At 40.6% G+C, this 25,175-nt stretch overlaps 2 protein-coding genes across 2 annotated transcripts; one reads left to right on the top strand and one right to left on the bottom strand.

Moving 5' to 3' along the window:
- Window positions 1–2,009: 2,009 nt before the first annotated feature.
- On the top strand, window positions 2,010–5,136 carry LOC306733451 (rho-related GTP-binding protein RhoB-like). The gene has a single exon (XM_079214687.1). It carries the CDS (start codon window positions 2,059–2,061, stop codon window positions 2,647–2,649), a length of 591 nt encoding a protein of 196 aa, XP_079070813.1. The 5' UTR covers window positions 2,010–2,058; the 3' UTR covers window positions 2,650–5,136.
- An 874-nt stretch (window positions 5,137–6,010) lies between these two features.
- Window positions 6,011–21,210, bottom strand: LOC306733719 (apolipoprotein B-100-like; the record flags this gene model as incomplete). Its single annotated transcript, XM_079215004.1, has 26 exons — window positions 6,011–7,133; window positions 7,256–11,955; window positions 12,086–12,459; window positions 12,578–12,693; window positions 13,719–13,894; window positions 14,004–14,176; window positions 14,312–14,513; window positions 14,633–14,763; window positions 14,990–15,160; window positions 15,306–15,511; window positions 15,776–15,943; window positions 16,046–16,249; window positions 16,353–16,526; window positions 16,817–17,036; window positions 17,161–17,372; window positions 17,470–17,616; window positions 17,718–17,832; window positions 17,949–18,399; window positions 18,504–18,589; window positions 18,935–19,059; window positions 19,318–19,470; window positions 19,894–20,041; window positions 20,170–20,315; window positions 20,411–20,523; window positions 20,738–20,782; window positions 21,156–21,210. The coding sequence occupies 26 exons, from the start codon at window positions 21,208–21,210 to the stop codon at window positions 6,018–6,020; spliced, it is 9,927 nt and encodes a 3,308-aa protein (XP_079071130.1). The 3' UTR covers window positions 6,011–6,017.
- Window positions 21,211–25,175: the final 3,965 nt, after the last annotated feature.

Genomic DNA, 25,175 nt, shown 5'->3' with positions numbered 1-25,175 from the left:
GGTCAGGCTGTGGGGTTATGAAAGCTGCACGTTACAATATATGCGGCCTTTATCGCCGCATAGTATGCCAGTCTTTCGAATTACACTTAGGGATAAGGATGCACCAAAAGAATAATACAACTTATTTTTTCTGGCCGGGACCAGACTAAATCCTGTACTGCTAGCTTCACGTCACGGCTGTTCTCCGGTTGAAGATTGAAATGTTAGTTTGCGCGAATGTCGCCCTGGTTATCCATAATTTAGTTACATGGCCTGTCCGACAAGGGGCCGTGGACGTCAAATGGCAGGTCTAAATCTGGTGGTTCTCGTTTAGGAATGGGCAAAACAAGAACAAATCAGGTGCATTACAGGCATGTTGATGGCTCGCAAGACCGAGAATGCTAACGCTAGGTAACGTTGTCGTTAGCTTAGTGTTAGCTAACGCGACCATTAACCTTACGAAGTTAATGATTAAAAGATACGCGCAGCTACAACGTAACGCTGCTGTTTTGTAGCCACGAGAGCTGCCGTTGGCTTTTAAAAATACACAACTAGCTACAACGAAAAAGCCAACATTACTGGTCATGGTAGCAGACCGATGTCGGAGCTAACGTGGCTAACCTAGCCAGAGAGCCCGCTGCTAATTAGCACGCTAACCAACGGATTTTACTGCACATTCACGGAGCTAAATGGTGGTTACATTAAGCTAATTACTATACGTTTGTCCCCGTGTGGCGTATATGTCCCTGGTTATTAGTGTTCAATCCCTTTATTGACCATGTGTATTGTTAGCTAATGCTACTTCGCTAGAGAGCGTTAGCAACAAGCTAACGCTAACCGCAGCGGGCCTGCTGTGTTTATTATTGACATCAAAGTTAAATACGCGAATGTACCTTTGTATTACAGTAAGCAAGTGTGCTCCGGTGTTGGACGAAAAATACAGCCGTTTTCTCCACGTTGATTGGATGCGACGAGCCAAATAAAACCCAAATAGCCCAAGCAAGAGCTAGCACACGCCAAGTTGGTGTTGTGTGTGAGCTAGAACATCACCCAAACACTTGGTGGCTAAACAACATGGCCCCCCCCTTCAAGTCCCAAACAGAGGGGCCTTAACCGCTAAACAAAAGGGGAAATACTCACACCACGGCAGCCGCGTTTAAATCCATCCCTTTGCACACATTTTGCTTTCGACGTGAACACATAAAGAGGAGATACTCACGCGTTGTCGTTTGGAGAGAGGGTCTCTGCTCGTTGCACGCCGTCAACCCAATTCTATATTGTTTTGTTTCCTTGGAGAGAGCGGTGATTTAGCCAGGCTCGCTTGATAGTCAATGCTAAGAGTTTGCCTCCGCTAGTGCCCCCTCCCTGTAAATAGCGTGAACTACGTAGACATGCGTATAACAATCAATGTAAATGTGCCTTCCGACATATTCTCCTTTGTACGCCATGTGAATGTAGCGTAAATGTTACGCCGAGGCGTGTTTAATGTGCACCAACATTTTATGAATACGCATTTCTACAAAAAATGCGCTCATATTGCTGCTGGATATAAAATGTACTAGTGAATGAAAGCGTGTTTCATACTAGTTCATTCATTGCTGTGGACAAGAATAAGTGTAGATTAAAACAGTTAAAACAATATTTCGGATATGGGAAAAAATTTAATCACGAGAAGCCCATGAGTCTCAATAAAGGAGAATTAAACACAATCGTCGCGCAAAATATCATCACGTATTTAGATTTAGTCAATTTTGGCTGATCCTGGGTCGGGTGTATCCTCGTGGGCCATGCCCCCCCTCCCCCCCTCTACATAAGGAAACTCGGTGAGATCCAATCACCTCTTCCTTTTCACACTGTGATCTCACCTCCCTATTTCCGATTGGATTGCTAAATTTAGGAAGCCACCCTTTGCTTTATAAGCGATCGCAGTGGTTGCTGGTAAATGATCTGGAGTTGTTAGACGGGAGCGGCTTACGAGGCAACGTTTGTTTAGAGTTTAAAAGCAGGAAGAGTGAGCGTCCCGAGACTGTCTGGGTTTTTTAATGCCGCATTCAACCGAGAGGTAGGAACAAGGCAGCAATGGCAGACATACGGAAGAAACTAGTCGTGGTGGGAGACGGCGCATGTGGGAAAACATGCCTATTGATCGTATTCAGCAAAGACGAGTTCCCCGAGGTGTATGTTCCGACTGTGTTTGAGACGTATGTGGCGGACATAGAGGTGGAAAATAAGCAAGTTCAGCTCGCTTTGTGGGACACCGCCGGGCAGGAGGACTACGATCGACTGCGCCCCCTCTCCTACCCGGACACCGATGTTATTCTGATGTGCTTCTCCGTGGATAGCCCGGACTCGTTGGAAAACATCCCCGAAAAGTGGGTCCCCGAAGTCAAACATTTTTGTCCCAATGTGCCCATTATACTAGTGGCCAACAAGAAAGATCTCCGCAACGACGAGAACGTGAAGAACGAGCTTTCCCGGTTGAAGCTGGAGCCAGTGAAGGCAGAGGACGGCCGGGCCATGGCCGCGCGCATTGGCGCATACGCTTATTTGGAGTGCGCTGCCAAATCCAAGGAGGGCATCTGGGAGGTATTCGAAACTGCAACACGGGCGTCTTTACAAAAACAGAAAAAGCCATCAGGAGGTTGTCTCAAATGCTGTGTTTTGATGTGAATCGACGCTGTCTCGGAGAACCGTGACGTGCAGGCGAGACGCTTCCACCGCTGGGATCCGTGTCTGAACATGTATGGGCCGTGGCCATGGCTTGGTTACTCCCTTGTAATCGGACGACCTTGCTTGAGCCAAAACGAATGACTGTAAACAAGTTGTTTTGAACACACACGATGATAATCTGAAACCGGTCTGTATGTCTGTGTTGGTCTGTGTCTGTGTGTGAGAGACATGTACTGGTTACAGCATGTTCTTTGCGGGTCACATGATCCCAGTATGACAGGTGGAGGGGTAAAAAGGACAAACTTCATGTCAGCCGTCGCCTTATTTATCTAATGCGGACATGGCTCTTCTAAAGGCCTGTTTTTGAGCCCCTGTTTAAATTGCTAACTGTTTGTGTTTCAAGTGTTTGCATAGGCCACTGCCTTACTGCCAAGGTTACAGCCGTATACTTTGTAATAAGCACATATTGCACTCGTTTATGTCCACTTTGTATTGTAAAAATGAATATTTAGTTTGTGAAATTGCACAGCAGAATTACTGTTTGACACTACAGCAATTCACATTAAAAAAAAAAACGTTCTAAACCTTAGTTCAAGTCAGTGCAGCAGTGCCCATGGTGTTTCCTCCAATGTTTGACCCACAAATAAACACATATCTTCAGTTTACAGTGAGAGAAAGCAGGTGTCAGTTGGAACCACATCAAAAAAGTATGTTTTTGATTACAGTATTACATGTCTATATAGGCCGATGTTAGAATGTGTGTGTGTGTGTGTGTGTGTATGTGTATATATATATATATATATATATATATATACACACACACACACCATTGTATGTCTGAGAGACATTAGACGGTATTGTTTAGCAAGTTTTTATGTCTATGTTGTTAGTTAAAGGTACAATTACTCTAAAAAAAATTAGGTTTGCTAAGCCTGCTTCTACCCAAAATGTTATGCTTTGCTGGTGGCTACAATTTCGTAAAAGAGATGCTTTTTTTTAATCATAGATTACAAAGCAATGAAAGTCGCGCAAATACATTGTACCCTGTAACTAGTACAGCGAACAAAGGATAGGGATGCTTTGTCACTACAGCTTACCATTTGAAGCACATACTATACTCACCATGTTTCTTAACTTTTAAATCCGATCTCAAAGGCTGGCATGTCTCATCAGACTTCAAAGACCTGTGGTCCATTTTCTATTTCACTAGTGGTTCAGTTTCAGGTATGGTGGTGATACCCAAGAGAAGGTTGAGCATGTGAGTGCTCAGTGAAACGTTTTTCTTAAAAAGTGTCATGAAAAGAGGGCTGTGTCAGAGCTCTATGAGCCAGTAGCACACTCACATGGGATTTTGGGAAAGTGTGGCTATTTACATTTTTCATGTTATGTTATTAAAATCACAGTTGTATAATTATTACACAAACGTAAACAAAAGGGTATCCTTTTGACTAAAACCCTAGATAAAAAATAAATGTAAATTGTAAAAAAATGATTTGCTTTTCTGAAGATGTTAATGGTTTGTTTACAGCTGACGTATGTATGATTGATTGATTGATTTTGAGAAGCACACACAAATACAAACTTTCCACTTTCACGTCTTTCATTATGACGATGATATTGTTGGAGCGTTGAAGTTGGCAACAGAAATCAATGCATTTTAGCTTATTTTCATGTAATGAGCTCATGTTGGATCTGTGTTTTCACAAGCAGTGTTGTGTTGCTGTCATCTTTTACACAATGAAGGGAGTGCTTGTTCAAATGACATCTATGAACATCAGTTTCAAACTGTGACCTGGGAATCCAGGGTAAAAACCCTAGTGGATTTACTATGTGAGTTATTTCTATTCAAGCATGTCATTTTTATGTGGTTCATTGAATAACCATACGCTAAATCAGAGTTTAATAAGTTATCTTTTATAAATCCAACCGGTTACAATGGTGTAAAAGTCACATTCCTCCCTGCCTCCTGTTGCTGGGCTTTTTGCTGACTTACAGGACAGGAATGCATTGTGCTGGACTGGTTAATTTTCCCACACTGGCCCCCTTCATGTGCTTCTGATTTAAGTTATTATTCCCTGATCAGATCTAGCATCTTTTTCTTTAATATACTTTGAAGAATAAAACTATGAAACCATGGAGAAGGAAAATTATGAAAATGTGCTCAACACATTTGTTTGTAGGAGTGTATCAGATTATGACTATGTTATTGTAATGGCATAATTTACAGGTTCTAATGAAACAATGATTTCTTTTGAGGAAAAACAATACAGAATGTAAGAAAAGAAATTGTACTGTTTTGGGAAAGTCAATAAAAAATTGTCATTGTGTGTCACCACCTACTTATCCACTTTTGCCTCATTTTTTTCCACACCAAAGACAAATACTTAATGTGGTGTTGTAGCTGGTATAAGGTTCAACATACCTCAAATAATACTGTATGTATATATGTATTGATAATTATATAAACTTTGTTGTAATATTCCGTGACATTTGTGATTTTTTTCGTCGAATACATTTACCCATAACATCAATATGGGTACTTTAGCAAGTACTTTACTGACTTATAGTTTACACACAAAACATCATGAGTTTAAAAGTACAATACAACATTATGTGAAGGCTTAATTTTCCTGTATTATGAGTTATTTTAAAAATGTATCTTAAAATACTTCTTGTATAGTGTTGTAATGTTACTTTTGCTTAAGTAAATGATCTGGATAACACTGCTCATTATTACACACAGCCAATAGCCATTATTGAAAAATGGGCGAGTCCATTTTAGAACTGTCAAACACTCATTTATTCTCAGTTTTATGATAAGAGCGCTTGTGTCACGCAAGCTATTTGTGTATCAGCTAAATTTAGACACAAGGATACAAATAACTTATGGGCATGTTGCAGCAGTGAGTTAAAACAATATAAATATATATTAATGAGTAACTATTCATTTGTGAGATATAAGGAAGCATCTTTGACTCAAACTTAAGTGCTTCATGTCAAAAAAATGCCAATTTATATATTGGGAGAAATATTAAATCTAAAGACGATTTTACCAGCCTGGAAAAATCATATTATAGTACCGTCGCTTCAAATTACTTTTATAAGCATGCAAAACGTTTTATTTTTTGTCATTAATGTTAAGTTATATACAAGAAATGCACAGAGATGTACAGTCTGCAGTAAAACTGTCTTTATTGAAGGCAACATACATGTTTTTAAATAGTATAAGACACAAAGGGAGCACAGTACAATTAGGAGTGAAATTTATTTGAAAAACAGAGTTAAGAGACATGCATCATTGTTATACAACAGATACAGTCAATACAAACACTGTTGTATATCCTAGTTATCCACAGTCAGTTAGTCAGTTAGAATTTGGCAACAAATGGTAAAGGAATGTCAACCTCAATCTGTCTGTCACCTACTCTCACAAATTGTTCAACACTTTTGCTTTTCTCCTTAAGTGTCTTTATGACATTGTTGTGGAAAGAATTCACACGTTTTACCAATAAGTCAATCCAGTACTGGATGTCAGCTTCAAGTTGTTCATAAGACATGTCAGACAAAATATTCTGGAGCTTATCTTTTACAGATTTTAAAAAATCTACAACATGTGTGTGTGCAATTTCAACCTGCTTGGCAACATCAGCCAGTACAGGAGAGTTGATGGCATCATTGTATACATCGTTCACAAAGGTGGACAGCTTCTCTACATTCTGAGATTTAAGCATTTGGAGAAACTTTTCGCTTTGTTCAGTGGTAAACTGCACAAATGCAGATAATTTATTAATGATATCTTCCAGCTGGATTTCCCCCAGTTTCCTAACAGTCACAAGCACTTGGTCCTGAATTTTACTCAAAATGGAAAACAAGTTATCAATAATTTTTCTTCCGCTGACAACGGTGCTCGTGCCAGGAATGGTGAAATCAATGGCTCGGACATAATCAAGTACTGCTGTAAACATGGAGGCAAAGTACTCTGGAACCTTTTGAACAGCCTCTTCAGATACATCGGCAACAAAAGCACTGTATTTCTGGTAGATCTCAAGCCCAGACAGCTTCTGTTCATACCCAGGAATCTGGAACTTGGTCACTCTCAGAAATTTAACAACAGCATTAAGGACAATTTCAACTTTCTTTTGGTACGCTTTGAGGATCAAAATGGTTTTCTCTGTGACAGTTGTCATGAAATTAGAACTACTTACTGCTCCAAAGTTGTCAACAGCCCTCTTGAACATCACTTTACCCTGCTCTTTAGCCTGCTCAAAAGAACCCTCAAGGCTTCTGGCATATCTGCGGATTGTGTTGTATGTCCTGACAGCAGGATCAGAAACCGCTTCCATGACTGTGGGCACCTGTTTCTTCAGTCCCAGCATCATCTCATATGGCATCTCCATGTTCCAGGTCGTCTGAAGGTTTAGCTTCTCAGAGTTCATCAGAGACAGCTTCAGAGCCAAGATATCAATGTCTGTTGTTGGTTCAGACTGTGTGGGAGACATAAAAGGAGACATAAAACAAATATTACTGAAATATAAATACACTATTCACATTGAAATGACAATCTAAGGGTATTAGTAAGCAAACAAGTAAGCAAAAGTTATCTTACCGGGTAGCGACCATAGAGTCTTGCTTTCACTTGTGCTGGGCGCTTAGTCTGCATTTGAACTGCAATGAGTCCTGCAGATGGAGTGGACATAGAGACAACAAGGCCTTCCTCTGGATTTCCAGTAATCTCCTGATTGATTTCCATACTCAGGACAGGTAAATTGACCTTGGCTGAATTAGCGATGGAGGCATCCACATTTTCATAGCTTACGGTGATGGTGCTGTCATGGTTTCCCTCAAGCATTGCATGTTTCACAGACAGGCCAGAGACCATTTTCAATCCACCGGCCGTGTTCACATTGGTGTTGCCCTGAATCTTTCCAGTCAGAACCTCAAATTCAGAGATTGAAGAAGCATCAAGTTTGATGATGATGCTGTCCTGGTTAAGGATGCTAGCATCAGTTTTGAGTGTGACCACTGCGGTTTTCACGGAGAACTCGTAAGTCAGATCTCCCAGTACTGGAATCCTGATGCTCTGAATTTTGGGCAGAGTGATTTTTGGAAGAGTGAACTTGCTGAGGGCAGATGGAACATGCAGAGCAGGTGATGTGATGACACTGATGTCGGGCAGAGGAATGGTGAATGTGGACAACTCAACATTCATCACTGGAACTTTGTAGGAAGGGACTGTAATGGTTTTGGGAAGCTCAATGCTGTACTTTTCATACTCGGCCTTTACTTGGTCAAAAGATGTAGCGAGGATGGCAGCAGCCTTATCCTTACCAATGAGCACTTTCTTTTGAAGAGTTTTGACATTGTTATTAATTAAATTGATGATTGGATCTACATTAATTTCAATGGTTTTCATCTCAGGGTTCTTCATGTACTTCAGCCTGGAGTTCATGTCAAATGTCTGCTGAGTTGTGGTCAGGAGATTGCTCAGGCCGGTGTCTTCCCACAGAGAGTAGTCTTCCACTCTTGGTGTCATCGTGCCAACAAATGGCACAGTTATTTTAGGAATGGTGATAGGCTCCTTCAGTACATCCAGATTAGCTTCTCCATTGATCTGGGAAAATATGGTAATTTCTTTGTCACCATTATCCATGGTGATGTAATGGGAGTATTTGTACTGGTTGAATCTAGCCAGACCTGTCAAACTAGCCTGCTGCACTTCAGAGTTCAGGGTCAAAGAGATGTCATTCTGGAGATCCATCTTTCCAGACAGCTTGAATGGAAGAGCAACCTTGACATTTCCCTTGTTCTTGGTCTCAATCATAAGCTCACTAGGTGTGACCAAAGCAAGTGCAGAGTTTGAGAGAGTTCCCTCAACCTGTCCAGTTAGCTTTGCACTGTGAGAGGCAGTGAAATCAATTTTCATGTCTTCAGCCTTAGCCTGGAATTTGACATCTGCAATGCTGCCCTTCATGAAAGGTGTTTCTGTCTCAAACTTGGCATCAATAATTACATGGCGGAAAATGCAGATTTCGGCAACTGCATTTTGATTCAATTTGAAGTGGCTGCTATCTGTTGCTCCGGTGAATGTCACTTTGGCTGTGTGGAGATCCATCACCACCTCCATGTTACTTTTGTGAGTTGCCTCATCTGAAAAGTCATGAACTGCATATTTTCCATTGGCCAGATTAGTAATGGTCAGACTGGCAGTACCAGCATCCAGCTGAAGGACATTCTTTTGATTCATTGATGTTTCACTGAAGATGCTGAAGGGTGGCATGTTGAGATCATGTTTATAGCTGGTCTCCGCAGTGGCAGAAACTCCATTTTCAAGGGTAAAGAATGCATTGTTGACAAGCTCGGCAACATATAACTCAGTGTTAGCCTTTGCAGTAGTTTCAGCAGAAGCGTGAGCTGACAGGCCATTGAGAGTCATTGTTCCTTTGTGGTCAAGTGTGAAAGACGACTGGTCAACGTTGATGTTCTCAGAGATGGACAGGCGACTCATCTTGGGCGCAGCAAAATGAGCACTGGCATCCACTGTGAAGTCAAGGACTTTCAAAGTAGATGAAGCCTTTGAGTTAAGGTTGAATTTGAAATCTGGTGTGACTGGTGTAGTTGTGGTATTCTCGAGGTCAGCAGTGGTCATCAGTGTGTAGTGAGGGGAGGTTACTTTGAACTCTCCATAGAGTTTTCCAAAACAGGGAATCTTGCTCATATCTACAACTTTCTCTTTCAACTCCATAGTGAATGTGTCATAATCGAAAGATCTGATTTTCTGTACCATCCTCATGAAATAGTCACTCATGTCATCAATCAGCTGTTTGAAGTTAAAAGAATACAGCTCATTCACAAGCTCCTGAACAGGTGCCATCACTCTTTTGAGCAAAGGCTCAATGTCAATTGACTTGAGAGCAGCAAAAGCAGCCTGCATCTTTTCCCTCACCTGATACTGTTTCATAATTTTAACAACCTCATCCATGATGGCCCCAATCATCTTTTCAACCTCATAGCTGGAAAGGATTTCCTCTATTTTGGCATTAATCACATTGAAGCTGTGAACAATGTTCTGCTTCTGGATCCAAGACATAATCGCATTCTTCAATGATTTCAGCACATTTATGACTTTATCCGTTGGGAACTTGGCTGTCAGGTTGCTCATGACATTTTCAATGGAGTTGATAAACTTGGTCAGGTCTTGGACAAAGAGGTTGAAGTCAAAGTTATCAATAACTTCCTTCAGTTCTGACACTTTGTTCTGCAATTGGGCGCTGATCTCATACTTGGTGTTGATGTCTTTCAGCATCTCAATGCTGTGGTCCATCAGCTTCATCATTGTGGTCTTTATGTTTTCAATAACCATAGGCAGATGCTCAATGAATGGGATCTGGACGAAGTGGCTGTCACTGTTCTTGTCATATTTCACAAATCCAGAGATGGCGTAATCTTGAGGGACCTCACTGAAGAGTGGAGTTGAAACTGCTCCTGACATCTCAATACCCATTCTCTCTGCATTGTTATAGGCACTAATGTCTTGGTTGAAAGTGTGCTTGTCTACTGTGGATGCCATCTTCAGTGCGACACTTTGCTCTTGGAGGCTCAGCATGCTGTTGAACTTGTTGTCCATATTGGTGTTGATAGCGTTTCCGGATTCCAGTTCATGGGTGGTTGAGGCTCTGTACTCAAATGAATTCGTGAACAGCAGAGGTTCGGCCTTTAGGAGGAATTTGCTGTATAGTTCGCCACTCTGCCCTAACCCATAGAGATACCCTGCACCATTTGCGTTGATAATAGCATCAATGTTCAGAATGAAGGGTGCAGCAACAGTATTGACTGTACTGTCCATACGAAGAGCTGGTGAGTTGAAGTTAGCCACATTGTTGAATTTCATGGTCAGACCAGCAACTTCCATATCAGTGGTATGTGTAATTTGAGCTCCCAGGAGTTTACCGATGGTATTGCACTTTGTTGAAAAGACCATATCAACAAACTTGACTTCATAAGTGTGCTTCAGCTCTTCCTTTGAGAAGGTACCCATCATGGTTCCAGTCAGCTCCATGTTGTAGGGCTCTGCCTTGAAGTGGGCATCATTCACAAAGTTAATCTCCATGATCTTCAGGTCATTCTTCACATTAACTGAAGCAGTAAAACGCTCCATGTTAACTGCGATGTCCTGCATGTAGGAGTTCCTCTTGTCAAGGACGTTGTCAGTCTTGGAGCGGAGCATGAAAGATCTCAGTGTAAGAGACAGTGAGTTGGTATTTTCGGTCCTCATCTCGTTTAGAGATCCAACTATGCTATTGGAGAGAATCAAGCCATCTTCATTCAGTCTGAAGTTCACTCTGTTTAAGGTGTTGATGTCAAAGAGGTTACCCTTAAGGATGCCGTTGAGATACATGTCTGCGCTTGCAATCTTGCCCTCAACATTGAGCTCAGCCTTATTGTCTTTAATGGCTCCCTTAGTAGTGAGGGACACGGTGGCACCAGTGGTGTCAACTCCACCGTGGAAAACATTCTCAAAGGTCATTGGGCTGTGCTGAGCAGTTGTTGTACAGCTGGTGGTCAGGCCATTCATGTTCAGGGCCAAGGTTGCCTTGTGAGAGGCAAGGCTTGAGAAGACGTTCAAAGAAGCATCAGCATTGATCTCTAAGCCGGAAGGGTTCATGGACCCAGTTAACAAAGAGTATACACGGTTCACTGTGTCTTCCGCTTGATTCTCTATCCTGAGGCTGGCCTGTCCATCAGAGGCAGAGAACTCCATTTGGCTACGAAGCATTCGCTCATCGGCCTTGGTCACAGAGTCAGACTGCATGGTAAGCTTGACATCTTTGTAGCTGAGGCTCATTTTGGTGGTGTGCTTGATGGGGTCAGTGTCCATGTTGGTGTTAGAATCAATCACAAGTTCCTCATTTGCATATGATGCCTTAATCTTGTTGGCAACCTTCAGGATTTCAGAGTTCAGCCTCAGTGTACTCTCCAGTTTAGCTTCTTTCTTTGCTGGTTCAACAGAGAAGGTGTGGAGATAAGTGGTGCTAGCAGTCATGGATCCAACAGACACACTTCCGTCTGTGTTGATATCTCCAGAGAGCATGTTTGAATCTAAGGTGACCTGGGTGGTAATAGTCAGCGATGTATCCACGCCCACAGCAGTGACGAGATAGATGTTGTACCTTCCTGTTGACATTACATTGTCTGTGACAGCAACTGTTTCCAACACGTCAAAACCTGTGTTCATTAGCATATGCTTCAGGGAACCATCAATGGTGAATTTCATCGTCTTCTCTGCTGTGTCTTTGATTGTTGTAGCTCCTGTAAAACAGATAAAATATAAAAATATTTATGAGTGTGAACTTTTATTATGTTTCTCTAAAGTTACAAAACAAACATATAATTATTTTAATTAAACACAAGAATTAAAAAAAAAGAAAAAAAGAATTACCCTCAGTTGAGAAGGAGAGAAGTTTGATTGGACTGTCGGCCACGGCGCTGAACTTGGCTGAGTAGCTAGGAGACTCTGCAGTGTTGTTACCAGCAGACATAGTTGCCTCCAAGTTATAATAGTTGCTGTTGACCTTGGCAGATGCCTCCACCATTCCCATCAGAGGCAGGGTGAGATCATATTCAGAGGGGATGGTAAAAGTGGGGATTTGGATATCTTGTGAGGCAAACTCCATGCCCAGTTGAGGCATTGAGATGTGTGGGGAGTTGACCATTGGAGGTATCCTAAGCTCTTCAGATGATTTTCCTCCAAGAGGTAGAGGGACAGTGATGGTCAAACGGTCCTGGTTGAACTGGTATCTGAATGTACTCTCACTGGTGTAGGGATTAAAGCAGAGCATTTGTTATTATGTCATTTTAAATATACATTCAACTGGTGAGTAAATGTTGTGAAAAATAATAATTATTATTATTAGATATGGGGTTTACTTACAGGTTCATGTATAGGTTTTCAGGCATGGAGGGCATTTCCTCATCTGCAATTCTGTTAATCATAGTCTTAACAGAGGGACCATCATCTGAGATCTTGTCTATCCAGATATCACTGGCCTTAAGAAAAAAACACCACATTTCTCATGCTTTAGTATGGAAGAACTAGAACAGAGGTCGGCAACCTGCGGCTCCGGAGCCGCAAGTGGCTCTCTAGCCCGTCTGTTGCGGCTCCCTGAGGCTTTGACAAAAAAAAAAAAAGAAAGACAACTTTTTTTTGTTTTTTTTGTTTTGCCCAGTGGAAAAACTTTTAAAGAGAAGTCCTCTTATCTTGGAGTTTTAGGTGATATTGTGTCACTGAAAATAAAAATAAATGTTTAAATATTTATTTCACTAAAATGTGCGTCACGTCGCTGTCAAGCCTCCGCCCCTGCAGCTGCTACTCGTGATTCAGAGCCCCGCCCTCGCGCGCAGATGAGTGCAGAAGAGCGATTCCTCAACTGCTGCAGCAAACTAAACTGAGTAAAGTAGATATACTTTCAGGAAGTGGATCACGTCTCCAAACTCCACTACTGCTGCTGGTTCTGTGTCAGCTCATGACACAGTGAGGCGTCCGTTAGTAAACACGGATCCGTCCTCCGTTTGCGGTGCTCTAGTGAGGAGGACGCTCAGTGTAAACGTAGCAAAAGAAATGCGTTTAAAATGTAAAACTCACTGAAGAGGACAGGTATCGAAGCCGCTACCTTGCAGTTACAGGGCAAACACTCTACTACATGAGCCACAAATATAGATAGACCTGAAGGTCTGCATAGTTGTGTTTTTAATTAACCTTAATGTAGCTGACACATGACTACTTTTTGTTTGATAGTTATAAACAGGTAAAATAGCAATACAATGTAAAAAAAATGTCTTCATGCTTGTTCTATATTTTCATAAATACAACAAACTATTGTTTTTTGTATATATAATATGACTATATATAAAACTTCAGAAGCTGTGATATCAAATAATTTTTGCGGCTCCAGACAATTTTTTTTGGGTGGAAAAAGGTCAAAATGGCTCTTTGGATACGAAAGGTTGCTGACTCCTGAACTAGAATCAAGTAAAGGTCTGATAAATAATTGTAATGATTATATTCTTTTCACCTCGACTGCCTTGTTGAAGACATGACGCAGTTTCATGTCTGTGTTGACAACCTGCTGGTCCATGACATCCTCCATCAACTGCCTGAGCCAGGCCTGAAGGGCTTCAGTGTAAGGCACCAGGATCTTAGTATCAGCATTCATGTTGGACATCAGCTGAATCTCAGCCTGGTCTTCACCTGAGATACAAAGCATTTAGCATTTTACTTTTGAGACAGTGTTTGAGACAAATGCCAAAAATGATAAATCTCTGAAGTCCATTAGTAGTATTTTCTTGAAAAGACATACCATATTTGAATGTGACTGCCTGAATGGAGGAGGTCTCTGGGAGTTTGACATCACTTTTTATCTCCATGGTGAGTCCATCAGTTTTGCTCATGGTAGCAGTGATGGCGGCATCAGTCTTGAGTGAAGGGACTAACAGCTGAACCTGCAGCATGCCATCGTTCATGGCCTGAAGCCTGTGATTAATAGAGATATAAAGTCAATACCTGTATATACAAATGGTGTTGCATTATTGTGCACATGAGCATGTTACAGTATATAGCTCTCAGATGTACTATTTATAAACAAATATTTTAGCTGGGTTGACTCACTTGGCACGGCCAATCAGGGAGAGCTGGGGCACGTTCTTGTTGGTGATCTCGAGGGTGATGGATTTGCCTTTGGCATTACTGTCGGTCATGCCAATCTTAACGCCGGCCTCAACGTCAAAGTCAGGTACCTGAATTTGTGTGGTGAAAACGTTCCTATTCCTGTTGTACTTCATGGTGGCGGTAGCCTCGGTAGGCTGAGAACCTAAAGTGAGCAAAAGTATAACGTGATCACTGTATGTAACCCTATGAAAATGAAAAATTAAGATATTATGGCAAATAGAAAAACTTATTATAAGGTTTTTCCAAATAAGATGCACATACCCTCAGCTTTCAGAGCCAACTTCACAGAATCAACCTTATGGTGGCCGTCCTTTCCTTCGCTGAGGAGTTTGTACGCGATGGTGGCTGTGTACTCAGTCACCTCGTGAGAAGGCTTGATGTCCACAGAAAACCTAGGTTGAAAAGAGTTACATTTAAAAAAATGTATCTACTATGATATTGTACTAGAAAACACAAACATATTTTTGTATTAAACTTGGACTACTTCTACTAAACGGAGGCGTGACACAATTAAATTACCATTTTCTTGTCACCTTCCTTGTGTAATCAATCATTATGTTACAATCATTGATATTAAAATTGACAAAATAATCACAGGTGCTTCAAAGATCTACTTACTTAGACTCTCCATTCAGGGGGAAATAAGGAACGGCAGTATCATCTCTAGTGCTGGAACGGACTGTTTTGGTGCAGTATCTGACTCCAGAGAAAAGGGGTCTGCAGCTTTCTTCACCCTCTGTGTGTGGGAGCACTGCAGCTTGACCAGCACCCACAATCACCACTTTATTGCTTTTTTAAAGAAAAAAACAGCAACATCAGTTTCCACCTTCTAAAAACTTCGGTCAACATTCTGTATTAACTATCGCCATCTACCTCTAAAACACTTTTCATTCATGATATATCATTTATGAATGTATTTTGTGTTTTGTGTTACCTGATGCTCAAGAGCTTTGTGGTGCCCTGTGGGGCGGGTATGGAAAGCTTGACCTGGTTCTGATCCATTGTGATCTTGGCATTCAGTGTGCTCTCGTGGTATATGTTGGTGTGCAGCTCAACAGCGGACACAACAAATTCAGGGACATGGACACCCATCTTAGTCACAAACTCAACTCCAACAGAGGGTGAGAACAGTAGCTCCTTCTGTGAAAAAGAAAATAGAGTACATGAAATTAAATAGGTTGCAGAGTTATGACAAAATATACAATGACACTGCTATTATAATACAACTACAATATATTGTACTACTACTACGGTATATATATTTACTCTTTATTATCGTAATAATTTTTGCAGGAAATTTAAAGAAGTACATCAATAAAACAAAAAAACATAATGACAACACTTTAGTTGACTTTTTTGACAGAGCACTGAGGGTAGATTGAGGACAAATATTATAAAATGTACCATGTTTGGAGCCATGCTAAGGCCTCCCTTTGCTCCAGGAGCGAAGGTACCAGACAAAGCAAATGTCAGAGGCAGGCCAGATGCTGTTGGCACCATGAATGAGTGGTCCATGAAGATGTAATGGGCAAAAATCTCATTGTCAGTGCTGGACATCAAACTATTCACAATCTGTAAAAAAGAAAAGAAAAAGAAGGACAGTTTGAAATCTCTCTCGCTGTGGTATAGAAAAAGGCAATATATTAAATGTATAACAGGAGTACATAACTGTACCTGTGTAGGAATGATCTTCATGAAAATGTCTGCATACATGATTGCGTTTTCAGCAATAAACTTCAGATCATTGCCCTTGATGTAGCCAAGCTCAGCTCCCATTATCTTCAGGTAGGCCATGGCCTCTGGGGCCTCTTGATTTTGCAGTTCCTTTACCAGCTTATTGAAGTTGCGAACAACTTCTCTCACAAGATTTTCGGGAATCTACAAAAAGTTGTATTAGTTGTGGTGGTATCAGTTTAAATGATAATAATAAATAAATAATATCTCAGTGTGTTTAACATAAATAACAACACACAATATGTACCTTTCGTCCTGCTGTGTCCAGGGGAGAAACCCATTTCCCCAGTTCCTCTTTCATCTTTGGTGGCATCTTATCTAAAGTCCAGTACATCGTCTTGCCCAATGTGTCAGGGAAGAATCCGTTCTTTCCAAACAAAGCATCAATGGTTGGCTCGAAGCCCCTTCCTTCCATGCCAATCTATTGGAAAAAGAAAACAATTTGATTAAAAAACAGTGTGGATTGAGAGTGGTACAGTCTGAATCTGGGCCAAATAATTTGTTTAAATACTAGTTTGTTTTTACTTCACGAGCAGATGACTAGGGTCGGCCAAATTAATTGAAAAAAGTGCAGCAGAACAAACAATAGTAATAATAACAAGAAGACACCTATGAATGTAGCCTTCAGCTGCTAGTGTTTTCAGTCGGTGTAAAACTACAATTTGAAACCGCAATGCATTCCTGATTATTATGTCCTAAAGTCTTACATACCTCCCAAAGATCCATGCTGAAACCAAAAGCTTTCAATGTAGTTTCCAGCATCACCTCCCTTGGCAATTGGCTACTTGGATCAAAGACAACGTTTCCCAGGACGGCAGCCTGCATGCTCCCTTGTGCCAGGCCCAGCTTGTAGTTGCCAGACTTTGTGGCATAGTCGCTGTGTGTGGTGACGTCAGTGTCCTTCAGGGCAGCCATTATCTTTTGACCAAGCCTTGGGTGAAAATGAAATGAAAAGAAAAAAATCAGCGGAATATAAGAAGTTGGGTTGTTAAACTAACACAGTACTTCCATTAAAGAAAGATTGTGCTGTCGGTTGAAGGGTGCTCTATTCTTACTTCTGGGTCTCTGAATCAGTGGAGGAAATGATATTGTAGACATGGGAGGTCACAAAGGCCTTGATCTGCACGTTCTGCTCCTGCGTCAGCAGCTTCTTCACCATCTCAATGTCACTGTCCTGGGGATCCCTCATCAGGATCAAGTAAGCTGCCAGGCGCTTCTGCACAGCACCCTTGGGATACTGGCTGACCCTCTGGAGGTTGGAACGAACCTGGATAGAAAAACAACAGTCACGTGTTTGTCATCGTGGAAACTATAAAATTGGGAATCTAATATATTGTTTATCTGTGTTGGGGGATGTTAGTTACCTCATCTGTCGCAGACATGCGTCTGAAAGCCTGGATGGCAGCAAGCTGCACAGACAGTGTGGTTGCAGGCTGTCTCATGCACTTCATCAGGGTGGTCTTTACAGCAGCGTCAGCCGCCTCCATTGCATCTCCCATGTTTCCAATAACCTGGATGTAATAGTAAAGGACAATAAGAAAAAACATGGAACTGGGAGTTGCCATAAAAAGTTGTGTTCATAAGCGGGCTGTGTTCACAGCTGGTTACCTACCCTCAAGGTCAGGAAGGTCAGCTCTTTCTCTCCAGCGCAGTCTGCGCCCAGGATGGACATCATGAACTCAGAAACAGCAGTAATCTCGGGGGTGACGCCCTCAGCCTGGTACAGTCTAGTGACAAGTTTAGACATTAGTGATTAATTTACAGTATAAACCCCCATCCACTGCTACATTATTGAGGAGAGCTTTCTTCAGATTAAAAAAAGATCTTATGTAAATTGACTTACTTCCTGACTGCATTGCTCAGGGCATACATGATGGGTTTGCTCTGCTTGTACTGAGCCATTGCCAGCATGTCCTTCACCATAAGGCGGGAGGGGTTAGACAGCATTCCCAGGGCGTAGACAGTAGCATCAACCTCAAGAGAACCATTGTTAAAGGTCCTGAGAATCTTCAGCATGGCGCTGGTGCATTCTGGGGTACCGCACTGAGTCAAAGCTTGCCATGTCAGAAATTGGGACATGTCCATCATTTCTTCAGTAGCAGATCCCACAACATCAACTTTCAGGCCACGCAGCTCAGACACTAGCTTGTAGAAAAGGCCGGCACGGTCCTCGCCCTCACTGGTCTTTGACAGGGTGTTCAGCTGCTGCATGGTGGCAATGGCAGTATCCTTGGTCTGCACAGGAGACTTGTCCTCAGAAACAGCCAAGTGCAAGGTTGTGTAGATGTACATATCTGCAGAGAATTATATCACAAACAATATAAAAATGCAGCAATTTTGACACAATTGACACATTGAGCATTTCTTTTTGAACTATTTTTAAAACCAAAACACTCACGGATGTTAAAGATTCTGTCATTGATCTTGCTGGTCTCTTTTAGAGTCAGAGTCTGTTTCACCAGAGTGGAAATTCCATATTCACTACTGTTTGTAGAAAAGGAGACAATTTCATCAAATGGCCATAATAGGCAAAACATTTTTATATTATTACATATAAATCTCTATATGTTGGTTTGGAACTTTTGGGAAATATGGACCAGTTAGTAAAATACAATGTTCATATCCATCCAGCACAACAACATTTATGCAAACATACTAAATGTACTTTTTCTAAAGCATATATAAGTCAGAAATGTTTCTAAACTGTACACAAATAATATAACAAAACTACATTAACAATGTCCATTTCTGCTCTCAAGAAGTGGGAATTATGGCTCTCTGCCCATTCTAGAAACTGCTCACTTTTGAAGTCTAAAAGATGAAACTTACACAGGGGAGAGGGGCAGGAAGTTGTGTTTCTCTGTGCAGGTTCCACTGGTCATGTGCTTCTTCTGGTTGTCAAACTTGTAGTTGCAAGTCTGGGTGCTGGTCATCATCTTGAACAGACGGTTGTCCTGATAGTAGAACGACAACAATGTTTTGTTAGATTATGATGAAGAGCAGACTGCTGGAAAACAGTGAAGGGAATACGTTGATTTCTTTTTCAGTTTCACGTGGGCTGGCATTGTAGGGCAATCCATCAGTTGATTTATACCATGAAAATATAGCTTCTTTTAATTGATATCATGCAATTGAATCCCGTACTCAATCTAAACAACTCCTGGATTTAGTTTGAGATTGTGCTAGCAGGAGGTTGTCACTTAATCTCTTACCATGCCAGTGATGAGGGCCATGGGACTGGTGGTCTGCTTGTCGTAAGTGAAAAAGCTACATTTGGAAAGATCCCTGCTGACAGTCACATCGGTGGCAATGTCCTCTCTGGCGTTGACGCTGAAGTCGGTGGGGCACACTCCATGCACGGTGGACTGAAAATGATGAGAGGGGCATCATAAATACTTAGGATCTTGGAAACATATCAAAAAACAAAGTTACAAAATGTGGGAAACATGCTTTTCGTCCTTAAGCAATCCTCCCTGAATCTGATTAACGCTTGATCTAAAAGATTGCCCCCCATTATGAGAGCAGGTGATGCCATTAACAAGATAAAGGTATCTTGGACTTTGACCTGCAGCTGAAGACTGTCATTGTGAGAACATTCTACATAAGCGTGTTTATCACCTGTAACTCGGGCGGCTTATCTACTTATTGTGCAACTTGTTTATCTGTGCATGAGTCTTCACCGCAATCAGAATCAATCTCTACACGGTGACTCTGACCTGAATTGATTGGTAACTGCTGTAAATACTGACAAAACAAATGTAACGCAATAAAACATTGAGGAGAGCTACCATTTTGTCGTTCTTATCCTCTTCCATTACTGGCACGATGAGAGCAGAGACAATTCCCCTCTTGATGTTCAGGATGTTGACAGTCTCATCGTCCCCGGGGTAGAGTCGGACATCAGTCTGTCCTTCGACTGTAAACTTCAAGAGGTTCCTGTTGTCGTGGACAGATCATCATTTACAATCTGCCCATTAGCCCACTCTTCTCTTTTATTTCCACGTTTCAGTTTTAGGACTAAACAACACAGCTGAATATAAATACTTGCTGGAAACATAACTTACTTAGCCATAGCATCTTTGAAAGCCAGAGCTCCCTCCGCAGGGCGATACTCTGGGTTCCCTTCTGTGTCCATACCATAGATCTCGCTCAGAGAGCACTCTGTTGTACGGAGGATGAAGCTACAGGTCTGGGGCACTTCAATCTCAACCTGTGTAGCAGAATTAACAGTTTTTCTTTGTACTAATGGTTTCTAATCAGGGTCCAGAGAGTGTTTGCAGTAATGATCAGGGCTGTGAGACATACTTTGCAGGAGACTTTGGGACCGCTCTTATCTGTTGTGGCTCCATTCATGCCGTTTAAGGTTTCAGCTTCATAGTCGTACACAAAACGCCGGAAGTTTTTGAATCTTTTGGCCACTAAAACATATTTAAAACATCAGTTAGAGCTTTGTAACGTTAATACACTGTACAACTTTATCCATGCGTTTAATTACTTGAACACTAAGATAACATGATAAATGATTACTGACAGGTGAGCTCATCCGTGAGGGTTCAAAGGTGGAACCGTTGCTGTGTATTTCAAGTTAAATCACATCTTATAATCAGTGTTAAGAATGAAAAGGCAACTCACAAAGGCAGACTGGAGATTGTTCATCAACACTTCCCACATCTTTCTCTGTAAAGGATAAAAACATGTGTTTGCTTAACATTATAAAAAGCCACAAACTGCTTAAAAACTTAGAAATGAAATACTAAAATGATATAAAATTTGTATTTATAGATACAATTAAACCATTATTAAGTGTTAATGTGTTGTGCTAGTCATTTGAAAATGATTTGAAGATACACAACTTACACAACTATACTACCAAACACTCTATTAGGTATTTTCACAAAAAAGATAGTAAAAAAATAGTTTATAAAACTAAACACTAAACAAACACAAACTTTTTTCTCCAAAGTGGATTTACCCTTAAAAGACATACATATTTATTTATATTACAAACATACTATAGCTATTATCTTCATAATAAAAACACAATACTTACGGGCTAGTGCGTATGTGCCCAGCAGCAGCAAAAGGCAGAGCTTGATACCCCCCATGATGGGCTTAGTAAAGCTCCTGAAGGCCTTAAGGTAAGCAGAGTCCTCCTCTTTCTGTGAAGACTAATTCTCGTGCTTTGGTCCCTTGGCTTTTATAGTGGTCCAATCGTACTGTATGTGATCACCAGGACCTGCAAATGTGTTGCCCTGATTCCAAAGTTTGAGCAGTCCTTGTGGCAGGCCAAAGGTTAAAACGTTTCACAAACTAAGACTGTCAGCACTGGGTGGGGATGTTCTACGTGATTATGTGACATTACCTGTTCTTCTTTTGTTTGAGGTTGTTTCCTTGAGACATTAGGCTGATCTTAAGGTCATTTATAATGGAGAAAATAATCTTTTAATGTTTATTACATATCTTTAACTATAAAGAAGCATAATTGTAATCAGGTCAATATTATATTATAGTCCATGTTTGTTTTATCCAGTTGTGTGTGCCATTTGGTTTTTCATTGCAAATGTTTCAAAACTATTGTCTTTAAGTCAAATGATTGTTAGACATTTGACTATTTTAGAGTTGGGATTTCATGTAAAAAAAGAGAAGTAAATACTCTGCAGCTCTTTATTGACTTTACACCCAAAGGTTACACTATAGCGTCCTCTCTGAATATTTACAAATACATGCAGGCCTCTTACAGAAAGTAGAGTAAGCCTTTGCTTTCGTTTGTTTGCTGAACAACGAATCATATTCACACAGAATTGCAACCTTAGGTACCTGCTACTTTTGTTCCAGCACATGGAGAGTTGTATCACTACATATTAGAGTACGTCTTAAAGCTGTAGCACTGGCTCTTTTATGATCCTATATGATCTTTTCTCATGCCATGCTACTCTTTACGTTTTAAATATTGTGTACACACAATATTATGATTTATTTTTATATTATAAGTACATCTAACATTCATTTAGGTGTGCCAGTTCCTGAGCCCTGCTATAGTGCATAATGTCTAACTGGCATTGCTTATTGGAACACCTAAATGGAACACAGTCATCTTTAGCGTTATTAGCGTGGGCTTTTTTCTATGCTAAGTCAAAATGTCTCCCACAAACAAAGTCTATTCCTTGTCTATTACAGTCAACTGAATCTTTTTAGACTGTGGTTCAGAAAAAAACAAGACATTTGGAAGTGTCACTTTAAGCCCTGGTTACTGTGGTGGGCGTTTCATTAGCAGATTTGACCATAATAATTATTTGCAAGCATCCCTAAAATAGTTGACAATTAGCTCCATCTCAAATCAACCACAGGAGTAACATACTGCTTGAACCTTTATGCATGAATAATACTGTATAGTATATACACTCACAGGGGACGTTTTTATGCATTGAGTACTGTTACATGTTAGACTTTAGGTACATTTACATATTATACTTTTACGGTAACATTTTCAGTACAGGACTTAAGAGCCATTCACAAAGAAAGCGACAATGGTCTCTGAAACCCAATATTTCCAATGGCTTGGGCGACCACTTGTAGTGTAGTGGCTGTGTGAACGGCCCACATGGTCACAACAAATTGATTGTAAGCTGATATCCGCACAGATTCATAGCGTACACCCCCTGATAGCGAAAAAAATGTCATGCCGACCGGAGTGGAAGTTGGATTACTAATGGTCGAGGGAAGCATAGCTTCGGCTTTACTTGAAATACATATTTGCATATAGTGATATTGGTACTTTGACTTAATTGTAGAATCTGAATACTTTCTCTGCCACTGATAAGATGCAACAAACATTTAAATAAAATCACACAATCAATTAAAGCCTTATTTTAGACTACTTAAAATATGTGTATGACTTGTGCAGTATTCTTCGTAGCTAAATCATATTCTAATTTCACTGAAACTACATGACAATGTAAGACAATATATCCTACTATTCAAACTTGGTCTCTCGTATACTTGTCTTAATAACTAACTGTCTCAGACACTGTTGCATAATGTTACATTTACTCTAAAGAAAAGGTACAATGAACCCATGTCCTCCAACACAGTGATTTAATGTTACAGTCAAACAGTACATTTGTGTGTACATTTTTGCTGATCAAAAGACAGGTGCCTTAACAGTCTTGGTTAACCTTTACCTTCCTAAGAGAGGTCTGTGACAGCTGTTTGATCAGGATTACATCAGGGTGAACTCAAGATAAGTAATCAGGCAGAAGAAGCCTGGAATTGCACAAGAGTCACAACATCACTAGGTACAGTGATTACAGTACCTAGAAAATATCTCATTGGGCCTGGAGCAAATGGCCATAATACAAAGTTATATTTATACAAATAAATTGTGGGACAATTAATATGGCGATTAAAAATCTGTTCTGAAATTATCCTTTTTTGGGGTTGTTATGATAAAAACCACAAGTCATATTTTCAAATCACAACCAGATATATAAAGGGTGACAAGCATCAACAAATATGTAAATATTGAAGAATATTGAGACCAATCGCTAATCACAGCTGTGGAGTCCTGTGTTGTTGATTTTATGGTGAAAATGTGTTTTTAGTTTCCATATGTGAGGGATATTCTAGGCCTAAATATTTGGCTTTTACATAATTTCCACTTTATTAGGTACACCTAGACAACACTATTGCAGTATAATAATTTGTGCAACAAAGTCTACCAATACATGAAGCTTATAATGGTATTATATGTATTGTTGTATATAATTGGTCATTGATATAAAATGGGGTGGATAACATATTAGAAAGACTTCTGTATAATGCAATACAACTGTATAACCTTCATGTTTGCATAATATAATGTATTACAGGGTTGTTGTTTCGACAACAACTTGTACGCAGTAAACTGTGTTTATGAGAGATGAGCATTGCAAACTTTTTTTATCTGGTTTAACTGCATGCAGTATCTTTAATAACAACCACGCATACGTTTACAGGTGACATGAAACATGACACAAAAAACTAAATTATAAGTCACTTTTTCAACTGGCAAAATAAGACTTTCATAGCTGATTTTAAAAGGAAAGGGATAACAATGTACTTACTGCCAGCGGCCCATTGGGGCTTTAATTGTGGACTAAAATGGCTCACTGGCTACTCAATCAACTGGCATCCTCATCGGCATACAAACAGTCCATCGGTCCTGCTGGAGTCAAAGACAAAGTGAGTTGATTGACTGATTTTAACTTTTGAGTTATATCAACTTTGTGATGTCAAGAGCTACACTTAGCGTTAGCTACGTTATTTGTACTGATACTCGCTTAATGTAGCTAACGGATAATGTGACACATAACACTAGATTCTTTAATATGTATAAATTAATACTACTTACACTTTGATGGCGATCGCCGAAGAAGATGACAGCGAAGAGACTAGAAAGTGCGTCACGCCGGAACAGTCCGAACCAGGTCAACAGCGGCGCGCGCAGTCGGAACCGGGTCACAGAGACACTGGTTGCATTTCAGCCACGTGTCGTCATGCTAGCTAAACTAACGTTAGCTTACAGCCCATCCACAATTACATGCTAGCATCATACTAATTTCAGTCTTATATCGATGGTTACGAATTCATTGTGAAATTGTGAAAGCTACGTTAGCTACTTGAGTTTTAGGAAACATTCTAGATATCAGCAGTATGGTGTGTTGGTAATTGCATGATACTAAATGCTATTAAGCTATGAAAACCTGGGTGTGGGTTTTTCCCAATTTGTGTCTGGTGGTGTAGTTACAGCGCCACAAAAAGAGCCTGTGCCCTAGACACAAAGAGGTAATGTGCTAGACAAATGCCAGGTTCTTTATTTATGGGAACCCATGCTTGTGTGAGAAACTATAGTTTAAAACGTATGCTAGGCTACATTAGTGTATTGGGTTATTGGATAGGCTGAAGTGTACTTGAGGTACTTGTACTCTCACAGGTGTTACCAAATAATCTACAAATTAAAAATCTCACTTTCACACACACACACACACGCACGCACGCACGCACACACCCACCCACACACACACACACACAC

The sequence above is a fragment of the Taurulus bubalis genome, assembly GCF_910589615.1.
Source record: "Taurulus bubalis genome assembly, chromosome: 3".
Lineage (NCBI taxonomy): Eukaryota > Metazoa > Chordata > Actinopteri > Perciformes > Cottidae > Taurulus > Taurulus bubalis.
This window is presented reverse-complemented; position numbering and strand designations above follow the sequence as displayed.

Bases quoted from the DNA above. Each gene is read 5' to 3' on its own strand.
- LOC306733451 (XM_079214687.1), top strand. From the start codon at position 2,059: ATGGCAGACATACGGAAGAAACTAGTCGTGGTGGGAGACGGCGCATGT.